At 39.1% G+C, this 13,254-nt stretch overlaps 1 protein-coding gene across 3 annotated transcripts in view; it reads right to left on the minus strand.

Annotated features, from left to right (window-relative positions):
* Nucleotides 1-563: 563 nt before the first annotated feature.
* Nucleotides 564-13,254, minus strand: part of PDE3A (phosphodiesterase 3A) — a 275,116-nt gene continuing 262,425 nt past the window's right edge. For all 3 annotated transcript variants that reach the window (XM_045829053.1, XM_045829052.1, XM_045829054.1), the window contains exons 15-16: nt 12,670-12,928; nt 564-4,575 (exon numbers count right to left, since the gene is read on the minus strand). In XM_045829053.1, coding sequence (XP_045685009.1) covers nt 4,337-4,575; nt 12,670-12,928 — 498 coding nt within the window. In that variant the 3' untranslated portion in view covers nt 564-4,336. The remainder of the gene's footprint in view (nt 4,576-12,669; nt 12,929-13,254) is intronic.

Raw genomic sequence — 13,254 nt, forward strand, 5'->3', positions numbered from 1 at the left:
AAGCATTTAAAATTTGACTTTTTTTCCCCCCACACATACTACTCATAATCTCTAGAATATGGAGAATCTTCATTTATTCTGCCAGGGGTGTCCAACTCTTTTGTGTCTCTGCGCCACACTGGAAGAAGAGTTGCCTTGGGCCACACATTAAATATGTTGTGATGCACAATCACAAAAAAATCTCATAATGTTTTAAGTAAGTTTATAATTTTGTGTTGGGCCGCATTCACAGCCCTCCTGGGCTACATGTGGCCCACGGGCTGTGAGTTGGACTCCCCTGCTCTAGACTGTGAAAATTTACAGAACTCTGTTTTACTGGAGTCTTCTGACAGTTTAGAAGGCAGTTTATTTCTAAAATGGCATATGAATTAGAAAAGGCATTAAGTAGGAATCAGGTTTAGGTTGGAAGAAAAGGACAAGGAGACCCTTATTGTAGATATCCCCATATAGACATGGAAGCACCAAAAAGACCTCCCAAAGTAGAACAGAAATAACTTTTTGATTATCTTCTTCTCATTAGTCAGGGGTTGTTCATCACACAAATAGTTCACTTTTGTAAGTAGTCATTTCAAACTTTAAACTTTATTTACAATGATAATGTTCATATCTTTATTACTTAGAAAATAATTTATATATTTTTTCCATCATTTAAACAAAGTATAGGCCTGAGTCTCATGCCTTTGCACAGCTTTTACCTTCAAAGAAAGTTCTCTGGGAAAGTGACAGGGACATTGGGAAATCACGACCCAAGAGAGGCAGGGGACATGAGGAAATCGCAACACATACATGTAATGTGAACAGTCTACGTGACACACAATCCCTTTTCTTTAGTACCGGGATTGTAATGGTTAGAATTTGTTCTGGAATTCCATCCAAATGGACCAGAAAGAATTGGGTATTCTGCTTTTAGAAAATGGATATTTTCTTGAGCATAATATGAGGAAATGACCTGTTAGATGAAGACCGAGATGGACGTAGCCCTGTGCAGAGCCACTGTCTTCATCTTCTGAGAATAAGACCGGTTCTTATGTAAATGAGAAAAACAAATTTTTATATTTAAAGAATGTGTAAAGTGGTGTTTTCATCAAAGGATATTTTGAGGATTGGTTTAGATAGACAACTGGAAATGACATCCTCTCAGTGAGCTGGAGATAACGTTGGGAACACTTGTGTTATACCTGGATTTTTTGTGAACAACCACTAGCATCGGGGTCTTCAGTTCCAACTCTTCCTACCATTGGTTCTATACAATTATATTTTTCCCTAAATGGGCTAGAGATTCTTCCATTTGAAAGACCTGAGTTGATCCAATGGCACCTATAAATAGACTCATATAAAAATGTAGTAAATGCAACAAATACACTTTAAGAAATTAAGTGCTGGAGTTGGAAGTGAACACAATAATATTGCTGTCACCAAGGAGGGGGAGAACTTCACTAGCAGAAAATATCTTCCTAAATTCCTAGGCATCTTTTGGGATATATTGGGTGTGTATGATAGCCATGACCTTGGCGAATCATCTCCATTCCTTTATTTCAATTGACTTCTAGCTTTAATATATAGGTAATTTATTTTTGAAGAAAAATGATCAGTCTTCCTAGACTGATAAACACAGTTCTGGAATGAAGAAGTTCTAACTGCTTGGGCCATCATTATTTCATGTACTTTAAGACAAAACAAAAGAAACCAGGCAGTCTGCTAAGATTTCTGTTCTGGCAGCCAGGCTTGGGGCCATGTAGCTTGGATGAAGCTGCAAATAGACAGTTCCAGACTCACACCTGCTGTCCTGCCATTCTATGGATGTGCCACACCTAGATTTTTCCTTGATTTATATTTATTTTAGAGAAGTATGGCATTTGGAGAAGGAGAAAACAATCGTTTGGTTAAGAAATTAGATACAAGAGATATGTGAGTATAAATCCTTTTTTTTTCCTTTCTCTTATTTGCAAGGGAAGGAGAGCAGGTAACTAGGGAAATGTATTTGACTCACAGTAACTTTTGCAAACATAAAGGCACACAGGCAATACTAAGAAAATGGAAAACAACTCACTAAGTCCTAAATAATGAAGACCTGGTGTTAACTCAAGGAAAAAAAAAGCAATTATTCTCTTCCTTTAGGTAGGGTCTGCAACAATTTCATCCATCCCATATTTTCCTCCTTACTAGGAGATCTGCCTTGAAATCATGGTATTTTTTTATTGTATTATCATTGCCTATTTGAAGAGCAATTTCCCAGCTCTTCTCTGGAAACTTTTTAGAATTCTAACCTGATTAAATCATTGTTTCAGAAGGGAAAATGAACTATTGACGAGAAACAAAGGCATTTTTAATGTAAACACTCTTTTCAATAACTTCAGAGGAAATAAAAAGCAGAAATCACAATCAAGAGTTACGGAGAAGCTTGTTTAGATGAGGAGCGGATTTGTATATACTATTGAGGGAAGAGCTACAACCAAAGTGCTGGGAGGAACTGGACACCAGTGATAAACTTGTGATGTGGGTTAAAAAGTCTTTCACTTGGGAGGCATGGACCCAAAAGTTAGCAAAAGTTACTAGTGAAAAAACATTCTTGCAGCATCCTCATTTAATTGGCACACGGTAACTGCATCAGAGTTTCATTTCTATTAGAGCAGGTAGAAGAGTGGCTGTCCACAGACCTCCAATACAAATGAATCCTCACTCTCTTACTGGGCTTGGGGAAAGCTTCAATGTATAAAAATGGTGATTAAAATATAACTTTATAAAAATGTTTCATTTTCCCTTTTTTTAAAAAAGTTTACTATCTACAGAAACAAAAGGAATCTTTATATTTACATCGAGATAACTATTCATGGCAAATATAATAATATGAAATAAAATATTGAAAGTGAGTATCAACTTTTTAAATAGAGGTTTGGCTCACAGCATAAACAAGTGTAGATAAACAAATAAACCAAAAAAAAAAAAAAAGACTTTCAATAATAGGCCCAGTCCCCAAAATTCTTCTCTCATCTTCCCTGCCCAAAGCAGCACGACAACCGGCCAGACTGCAGATAGAAGCCACCCCATCACACAGCACGTGGAGTACCACAGCAGGGCTGGGCAGTGGGCCCTCTGCCACCCAAAAGCCAATCCGCAACAGTTGCCAAGAATCGAGCTTTCACTATGTCCACAAACACCAAACCCTAGGGTGAAATTTTCCCCTTCCTCTCTTGCACAGTTTCTGCTTGCCTTCCTTTCCTTTTTCCTTTTCCTTTTCTTACCATACACTGTTTGTGCCAGATTAAGACATGGGAGATCACTATAAAGAGCAATTTCCCAGGCTTTCTCTGGAAATCTTTTATAATTCTAACTGTATTAAAAGACTTGACTCCAGCTCTTCCTAGGCGTTTATGCATAAAGAATGCTATCCCCTTCCATGGTGATGTGACATACTCACAGAGAGCTTCTATACATTAGGCAAGTAGATTGGAAAAATGCCTCCGTCCTCCACGCTTAAGGCCAGTGATAGAGAGCCTCCAAGTGGTGTTTCGCAGTAGTACCATCACACGGCCCTCACCCAGCCCCTACAGAGGACCTTTAGTGAAGCTAAATGGAGGAAGGCATTTGGAATGGCTGCCTCTCAAAGACACTCCAGAGTGAACTTCCTTCCACTTGTTCACATATGTTGAGTTGTCTGCTGCTGGAATTCTATCAACTACTAATACAAGACTCTCTCTGTACATACACATAGACATACATACCCACAAACACCCCTTTCATCCTCTCTCTCCTCACACACACACACGCACACACACACACACATGCACACACGATGTTGGCAGGATGTGTAAGAATTCAAATAATTCTCTGGAACTTTCATCCCTTAGTACTAAGAGCAAAAGCTTCTTAGTTGTAACCTGCATTTACTGCACTGTTCCCCTGCTAAGCCTCACCATTTCCTTTGTTTTCATTTATTTTTCTTTTCTGATTTATTGTATATCACAGTGACCACTATATATCTTAATATGAATATTACTAAATTGTGGAACCAGTAATTCTGGCTTTCAGTGTGTATGTGTGTGAATATGTTTTACATGTATCTACGTGTGAGCTTATGTACACACACACACATATTTCTTCCTTTAAAAAATCCATAGAAGCTGGTGTTGCGACGTGAAAGCTTCTCTGAACAAGAGTTTTTAACCATGTACCTCACTGTAAAAATAAACACATAAAATGCGAAGAATCCCCAAATGCAGTAGCCATTTGCCAATCTTCTTGTATTTCTACAGTGTTGTGTCTAAGTGTTGTGCTGGCTTGAAGAGAGTCTGTGACAAGTCACTCGGTTTGGAGACAGAGCTCGTTCTATCCATTGTCACTGGTTTGGCTTTGGGGTTCCGCGCTCCTCTCCTCTGGGCTTCCCTTTCTCTTCTTCTTCCCTGATGGCCTGGATCTGCTCCGAGGAATGCTGTTGGGGAGACTGGTCCAGGGACTGATTTTCGATTCCCGCCAACCGCTGTTCCTCTTCCATGACTTTCTTCCACATCTTGTGGTTCTGCAGGAGGTGCTGAGTTATTTGACAGTAGATTTTCCTCCTTTTGAAAGTTTTCTTTCCTGTGAAAATACCAAATTAGACTACTTACTGGCATGCTGAATACAACAGTCATTTCTTCTCATAGTATTAATAGGTATCAAGTACCAGTAGATACATATATCTGTTCTTTGACTTGTATATTACAATAATGTTATTTCCAAGAACAGGGAAATAAGAGGAAGATGGCAATTGCCTTTAATATATCACTGAGACAACTCTGAACAGTAGTTAAAATTTGGTAATGTTCAAGGCAAGGTTCTGTCTGTATCTTGGCATTATTCCCACTCCTTCAGGCTCTCAAGACTTCTCAGGAAGATTACCAAAATAACTTCTTGTATGCCTTCCTTTACTTTGTCAACCAGTCCAACTCACAAGAGCCTACAAGATTGATTTCTTTAAAGATGGTTTCGATGTTACTGCTCTACTTTGTGTGGACTGAAAAATTAATTTCAGACTCCTCTCAAAGTTTTCTCACAAGCTGCTGGCACAAACACATGTCTCCAGTCTTCCTCCACCTGTAGCCCCTTTTCTATCTTTTCTACCCATACTTACCTGCTCTATTCTCTGTACATACACTGACTTCTTCTACTTCCAAGTTGGCACACCCCTTCCTTCTGAAAGGTTCTCCTCTATCACTGAAAGTTCATGTCCATTTATTATCTTGAGATCCAGTCAGACTTCACTGAATTTCTCTTCTAAGTAAACCTCTCCCTCTCTCTTCCCTCTCATTACTATGCCTCTTGGAGTAGACAGTGTTTCCCATCTTTCCCCTTCCTCATGGTCATTATTTCTTTTCTGGCAACTGCACATCCCACATCATTAGGGGGACTCTCATCCCTTCTTTCAGTTATGTAGTCCTGGAAAAGGCAGTCAAATGTAGCTTCCCCACCCACCACTGACAACACAGTTGTGTCACAGGGACTGGCCAGTGGGTAGGTAGGAACCCCAGCCAGGCCAGTTGCAGTCCTTACCTGGGATTTTTCCCACTGGCACAGAATGAGCATGAGGTTGGGGAGTGGGGATTACAGGTCTTTTCTTCTCTGCTTATGTATTCATAATAAAGTAAATATAGAGCTGTCTATAATTCCAGCTTCATGAAGAAAGCAAGATGAAAAGAACAAGCCATCAGACAGATGAATCAGAGATAAGACCAGGGGCATGTAAGCTCTAATACCAGCCAACATTATGTTTATATGCAGCAATAACTTCCCTTCTGTATATACTAATTTGATGGGAGTTTTGTTACTTGTAACAAAAAGAATACCCTAAATAATGTACATCCTCTAAGACTTTTGTCTTATTCTCATATATTCCAGCTCTTTTACTAGACTACAGCCTCTTTGAGGGAGTCTTGTGAAGACCTGTAGGGATCTTATACATGAGAAGGCTCAGTAAACATGCACTTAATAAATAAATAGATCACTTTTTCTCATGTGCAAACAACTTAATATTTCAAAAATGAAAGTATTAAAGACAATTTTCACAGAATCACATATCTTGATTGAAGAAATGTAATAAAATTAGTTTCAACAGAAGAAATATAAGGGGTTTTAAATAATTTGCATTGGTGTCATAATTTACTGTTCAGGTTTCCAATGTACTTTCTGTTTATTAAACACCTACTATATACCAGGTGTGCCACTGTCTGGTAATTTATTGGTAGACAAGATAGATATAATGCTTGCCAGCCTGGAGCTTTTCCTCTAGGGGGAATACAGAGAGTGAACAAGTAGCTACAATTATACTCAGTCTTGTGGAGTCTTTGGAAGGTAGCGGACAGAGAGAGGATTCTGCATGTTGACAGTGGCTTGGCCTAAGATGGAGGTAATGGAAATGAAGATAGATAAAGGTGAAAGATATTTCTGAAGTTTCATCAACAAGACTTTGGCAACTAACTGATTAGATGTATGAAATGAAGAAGAGGGAGGAATTGTAGACAACTCTGAGCTAGCCAGCCTGAGCGGTTGAGTATCTGGTGGTATGAGGTACTGGGAAAGGGAACATTAGATGAGGAACAGATCTGAAGTATTTGTTGAACATAAAGTGTCTGGGAGGCCTACAAGTGGAGAGGTAAAGTAGGCAGCTGATTTTGAGCTCAGAAGAGAGGGTTATTCTCTTCTAAGCTACCAGAATATAATATAACTCTCAGTATTTTCATTTGAGTGACTATTTTAGACTTAGGCAAAGAATTGAGAAATTAGGCTAAGATCCTACCATTAGACAGTAAACTTCCCCATGGAAAGAAGCTATTTCCCCACCTTTCTGCATACCAAAAGCCCTAGGCTTTAGTAAGTATTTGGTAGATGTTTAGTAAATGAATCATGTTCTTTCTAGTTTCTATTCCACAGTTACAAGTAAATGATGAAGTACTGATAAGTAATAAAAATGATACTGATATGGAAAAGTGGTCCACAGGAAATTCTGATCTAACTGAGACAATATTAAAGAATTACAGTACAAGTTATCAGATGTTCAGCAGATATATTTGGGTTTACTTACTGAAGTAGTACTGATTTGCAACGTGTAATCTGGAAGAAAGAAGAGGAAGTGGAGGAGGAGGAGAAACAGGAGGAGGAGGCAACAACAGCAAAAAGAAAGTCAATTGTTATAAGATGTGCCGAAGGAATTAGCTCTCTCAGAGGTCATGCACCAAAGTTTTCATGGAAGTGCTAATGATTGCTACAATGATTTTATTGTAATATATCCCAGAAATTTCTTGAACTTGGACAGGACAAGATCAATTTTTAAAACACAGTTCAGAAAAAGGACATGATGAAATTATCTTTGAATTACTTTTAAGCCACACAGACACATAAAACTTAGTAAACCGATGAAATGCCAGGGAGAATGGATACAGGCAGAACCTTAAGTAAGAATTAAAAAAAATACATTTACTCTAGTCATTATTTTATTCACGAAATGGACCCATCAATCAAACCTATATTGACCACCTACTAACTGACAGAGAGTTTTCTGGATGCTATGAAGACAAAGACCAATCTGTCTCATAGCTTGCCTTAAACGAGCTTACAATCTGTAGGGGAGAAAACCAACAAGACAAAAAATGAAATACCTATGCCATGTTTTATAAAAGACATAAACATGTGACCAAGATGGCCTTGGCATTCCCCTCAGTTTGAATAAAATTTAGATAAGTTTCTTCCATACCACAGGTCTCTGACCTCCCTTTTCTTAGATCATTTACTTTATAAAACTCCAAACTGCTAATTCTTTATCTGCCCCTTTGTAATACATATCCCCGCCAACCCCCCCCCCCCCCAGTCTCTGGACAGTTTTACAACTTGAGAGCATTTTTCTGAAGGACCTGGGAGCCTAACTTCAGAAAGCAGCAGTCAGCAAACACACTGCCTAATCATATTGACCAGCTAACTCTGAGGTCCTCCTGTACTTTTTCACTAGTTCATCCCAGTGCTTAAACACTCTCTTGCCTTTGTTTCAAGGAAGGCAAATTCAATTTTTCTTTGCAATTGCAATGCTCTTGAATAATGCCTTCCTTGCCATTGTAACAAGTATGTGGTGCAATTTCTTTCTGATATGTCAAATCATAGTGACCCAAAAGACTCAGCCTGTGGGGGAACAGGTAGGTTTTTTTTTCAAGGAACTCGACACCTGAGCTGAGATATAGGTTATGAGAATGAAAGACACTGCATGAAGAAGGGGCTGGTAGATTCCAGGCTGTGAGGGGCACGCCGACAAGCACAGGGCACGGGACCCTGAAGCATGGCATCGATTTCATTATTCAAAAGCTTCTTAGCAAGGGATATGTCTATATAATTTTTTCTACCAAAATTAATAAAATATATTAATGTATTAGGTTTTACAAAGTAAATCTGTATAATACTTTTTTTACCAAAGCCATTTCCTTGTCTATTTCTACTTTGTTTTCATTGTAGCTAAGAACGAACCAGTTTCTATTGAGAAATTTTAAAAGGTTCACATACTTTTTATCCTAATCTTTTGAATCAAGAGAGGTACAGATGACCTCTGGCTGCAGGACAGACATCACGGTCACAGGAAACACTTCATTGTGCAAGGTGATTGATTATTCTATCTGAAATTTATACACATTCATGGCAGGGCATTCACAGGGAAGAAGCTAACAAAAAGCTCACTTTTTCTCCTTTTCCTTTCAGGGAAGTGTCCATGAGGGCAGCTGTTCTCTTATTAATGCTGTTTAACATTAGCAATAAACCTCTCTGGAATTAAACTGAATGAAGTGACGTAGAAGAAAGTTTGGACCAAATAAATTTGTGTAGATTAGAGTCTGCAGGTGGTCTAAAACATGCTTGTATTGGAAGCTAAATTGTTCAGCACTGGAACCTTTTGAACCGAGAACAAAGAGCCTTTCATTGCTCAAATTCTAAATGCAGCTTAGTACTTCATTAGAAACCTCTTAGTTCGCTGCAGGAATCTTTCAGATTTAATTATGAGGTAGGGGAAAAGCCTTCTTTCCCTAACATACCATATTGAAACATTTTATTCTGTTTCCTGGGAGGTCTCCAAATTTTGCAAATTGCTGAAGTTATCAGTGCCTATTTAATTTAATTCTTTCATTTTTTTAAGTATTGATTTTTAGAAGAGAGAGGAGAGGAGGGGAGAGGGAGAGAGACAGACACGGGTCTGTTTTTCCACCCATCAATGTGTTAATTGGTTGATTGTCTAAGGAGCCCTGACTTGGTGTATTGGGATGATACCCTGACCAACTGAGCTACCTGGCCAGGGCTGCATATTAAATCTAAGTTTAGCTAAATAAGCGAACCATCATAATCAGTAGGAATTCTGAGATTAAAATTACAAGAGTAAAGGGCAACAGAATTAAAAATGACACTCGGGTTTGCTTTCTGATTCTGCAGAAACCATTTACACCTTTGAATGTTATTTAAGGTTCCGAGCCTCAGTTTAATCTTTTGTAAAAGGAGGCAGCTGAACTAGATGATCTTCAATTCTCCCACTTCTTTCTTTTTATTATTATTCTATTATAGTTGTCCCAATTGTTCCCCATTGCTCTGCTCTGCTTCCCACACCCCCTCAGTCAATCCCCACCCCATTGTCTTTGTCCATGGGTCATTCATACAGTTCTTTAACTAGGCCCTTCCCCTTCTTTCCTCCCTTATCCCTCTTCCCCCTCCTCTCTGGTCCCTGTCAGTTTGTTCCTTGTTTCCATGCCCTGGTTTTATTTTGCTCATTTGTTTGTTTTGTTCATTAGCTTCCTGTTAGAGGAGAGATCATATGGTATTTGTCTTTCACGGCCTGGCTTATTTCACTTAGCATAATGCTCTCCAGTTCCACCCATACTGTTGAGAAAGGGAGGAGCTCTTTCTTCCTTTCTGCTGAGTAGTGTTCTATTGTGTAAATGTACCACAGTTTTTTGATCTACTCATTCACTGATGGGCACTTAGGTTGCTTCTAGCACCTGGCTATTGTAAATTGCGCTATGAACATTGGGGTGCATAGGTTCTTTTAAATTGGTATTTCAGGATTCTTGGGGTATAATCCAGCAGTGGAACCACTGGGTAAAAAGGTAGTTCCATTTTCAGTTTTTTGAGGAAGTTCCATACCGTAAAATTCCATTACTCTATACTGCCAAATTTTACAAATAACTAACATTTTATCATATTCTTGGCTATAAAGGAATATTGCAAACATAATTTTTCAAAAGCTACAGTATCAAATAATTGCCGATGGATACTTTAAATTTCAATATAAGGTGGCCAGTGGACGCTTAGAAGTCATTAGTAAACAGAATCCAGAGAATTTTCATTCCCGCTTTAGTGAGCTGGATGAAAACAGGGAGGTCAGGAGAGCAGCACATCAGAATCTGGAAGTCAGTACGGCAACCCAGCCTCGGGGAACAGAAAGGAATCAGAGTACCTGCTTGTCTCACTTTGGGGGGAAAGCCAACCTTGACAAGTTGGGCCTGTTAAATCTCCTGGCCTGGGTTCTTCAATTCTTGATGGCTGGAGAGAGAGAGAGAGAGAGAGAGAGAGAGAGAGAGAGAGAGAGAGAGAGAGGGAGGGAGGGAGGGAGGGAGGGAGGGAGGGAGGGAGGGAGGGAGGGAGAGAGAGAGAGGGAGGGAGGGAGAGAGAGAGAGAGAGAGAGAGAGAGAGAGAGAGAGAGTGTGTGTGTGTGTGTGTGTGTGTGTGTGGTTTTTTCGCTGTGTTTGAGTTCAAACAGCAATCAGGTTTCGTGGGAACAAAGATTTTCCAGAAGCTAAAGCTGACAACACTTTCCAATATCAATCAGTAAAAACAGTCATGTTCTTAGACAGCAAATTACCTGGTTCTCTGGATAAAAAGTAAAACAAATAAATAAACAGAACTAATGCCTGTTTATTAAAGGAACGAGTGAATAAATAACACATGAACCCCAAGTCTTGATGCCAGGCTCTAAATCCCAAGATTGGTACAAAATTTCTAATGGAAATCTTTTTATCAGCATCAGAGAAATAAAATTACTTTGATAATGGAATATTGAAGGAAAAAAAGAAACTTTTGGTTTCCCCCATTCTGTACAAAAGTTAATATATAAGACAGAATATAAGCAAATATCTGACCTAAAGCCAAATTTGCATAACCTTGTCCCTTCAGTTAATGATAGCTTGTCACCTATGCTTATGGAGCTTACAATGGACACTTTTACATGAGGGAAAATCAGGCTGATGGCCATGTTAGAATGTCCCCTTACTAGATGGCTAAAATGAACCAAGTCATGCATACTCCTGATTGCTGAAAAAGTAGGAACAAATGATCAGCAGGTCATTCCCTGGTAATATTTTGGGTAAGGGCCTTGAAAAATATTAACACTGTACACTCCTTATGGATGAAGGCAGATGGAAACGGTATACTATGTTCTCAAGAACACAGGAAGAGTATTTGTGCAATGTCACTCTAAGGGTTATAGCTTTTTTTCTATTAGTACTTCCTTCCTATGGCAGGAAAGATAGCAGAGAATATTTCATGATGTGGAGAAAAATCTGTTTTTATAGTTAATTAAATTAAATCGATTAGATTGGGTGCCCAAATCAATGATCAGATGTGAGTCCAGACACAGCTGTCTCTCGCTTGGGTAATTTCAACAGCCTTTTAACTCATCCCATTGCTCCTACCCCAGACTCAAGAATAGACTTCAACACAACAGCTGAAACAAGGCTGTTAAAATGTAAGTTGAATCAACAAACCCTTCTGCTCAAAACCCCTGATGGCTTCCCATCTCAGTATGAGTAAAAGCCAAACTCAGTGCTGTGATCTACTCTGTCCTGTCTTCATACCCTACATCATCTGGCCCCCACTCTCCCTCTCCTGCTGCTCTCCCTCCCCCTTCCTCTGCTTCGGCCACCCTACTCTCCTGATGCGCCTCGAACACCCTGCCAAGCCCTCCTCAGAACCTTTACATGGTTTGCTCTCCCCTCCCCTCAGAATGCTCTTCCCACATCTATCTTTATGAGCCAGTCCTTCACTTCTTTCAGGTCTCCTAAAGTATTTTAAATCTCTCTCTTATTTAGACTTTCCATGGCCAACTTACCTAAAATTTAACCTTTTAATTTCATGTCTTCTTACCTTTTTCTTTTTATTCTAACATTTATTAGTACCTAACATCCTTTGATTTACTGATTTGTCTTGTATAGTGTCTGCTGACTCCATTGGAATACGAGTCTAAAAAGGCAAGGATTTATTTATTCTCTTGTCTGATTTGTTCACAGCTCTGTTTTCAGTACCCGGAAGAATGCCCGTGACACAGTAGGTGCTCAGTAAATTCCTGCGGAATGGATGGGTGATGGATTACCTCTTACTGGTTTACATGGTCTCCCCTAACCAAGCCAATAAAAGCCTGAAGTTTCTCTATGTGGTACCTGAAAGTCCCTTCATTTCTAAATCATTAAGATACTCTGAAGAATAGGTTTCAGCTACTTTTTTTACTTCATGACAGAGAACATACCTTTGTATGAATATGGTATTATTATAGATACCATAGTTTGTAACTTCTCTTTTATGAGGTTGGGTGAGGGGGCAATATCCATAATTGGTCTCACAGTATATAACTTATAAAAAGCATAAGATTTATCTGAACCTAGAAATAGATTTTATATAACTTACTTGGAGATTCATTATTTTCACAGGTTTCCTCTTCATTTGGTGCTGCTTCCTCCTCCTCCTCTTCTTCTGGGTCATCAGTATCTCCTGACTCATCACTGTCTTCCACCCATTTCCCTGGCATCAGTCCTGCTGAATCATAGGAGTTGCACAGAGGACCCACAATGTGAGAGATAAAGGATTCCTGCAGGTTGGCCAGCTGAGGAGCAGAACGGTCCATGAAGGGGCTTATTGGTAACCCAAGGCTGGCCTCTTCATCGCCCTAGAAATGGGTATTTACCATGAATAGTTAACTAGAAAGGTAAATGACCAAGAAAGCTTAAAATACAAGTCAAGTCAAAATCTACTTAGCATCTGAGATTTGCAAATATGTGAGAAACCAGACATTCATGTGTAAATTCCCACTTTATTGCGAAGAGATTCTACCCGAATTAACTAAGATTCCTGTAGAAATGCTTTGTTTCCATTTATCATTTTTTTGATCTTGAGGTTTAGGCTTTTGATCAAGGGGAACTATAACTAATGGTTTAATATCTCAGTAGATGATATTTCTTGCCCTATCAGTCAGTGTGCCTTACATTAGAGTAT

The sequence above is a fragment of the Phyllostomus hastatus genome, unplaced genomic scaffold (assembly GCF_019186645.2).
Source record: "Phyllostomus hastatus isolate PE091 unplaced genomic scaffold, TTU_PhHast_1.1 phas_scaffold_93, whole genome shotgun sequence".
In the NCBI taxonomy this organism is placed as follows: Eukaryota; Metazoa; Chordata; class Mammalia; order Chiroptera; family Phyllostomidae; genus Phyllostomus; species Phyllostomus hastatus.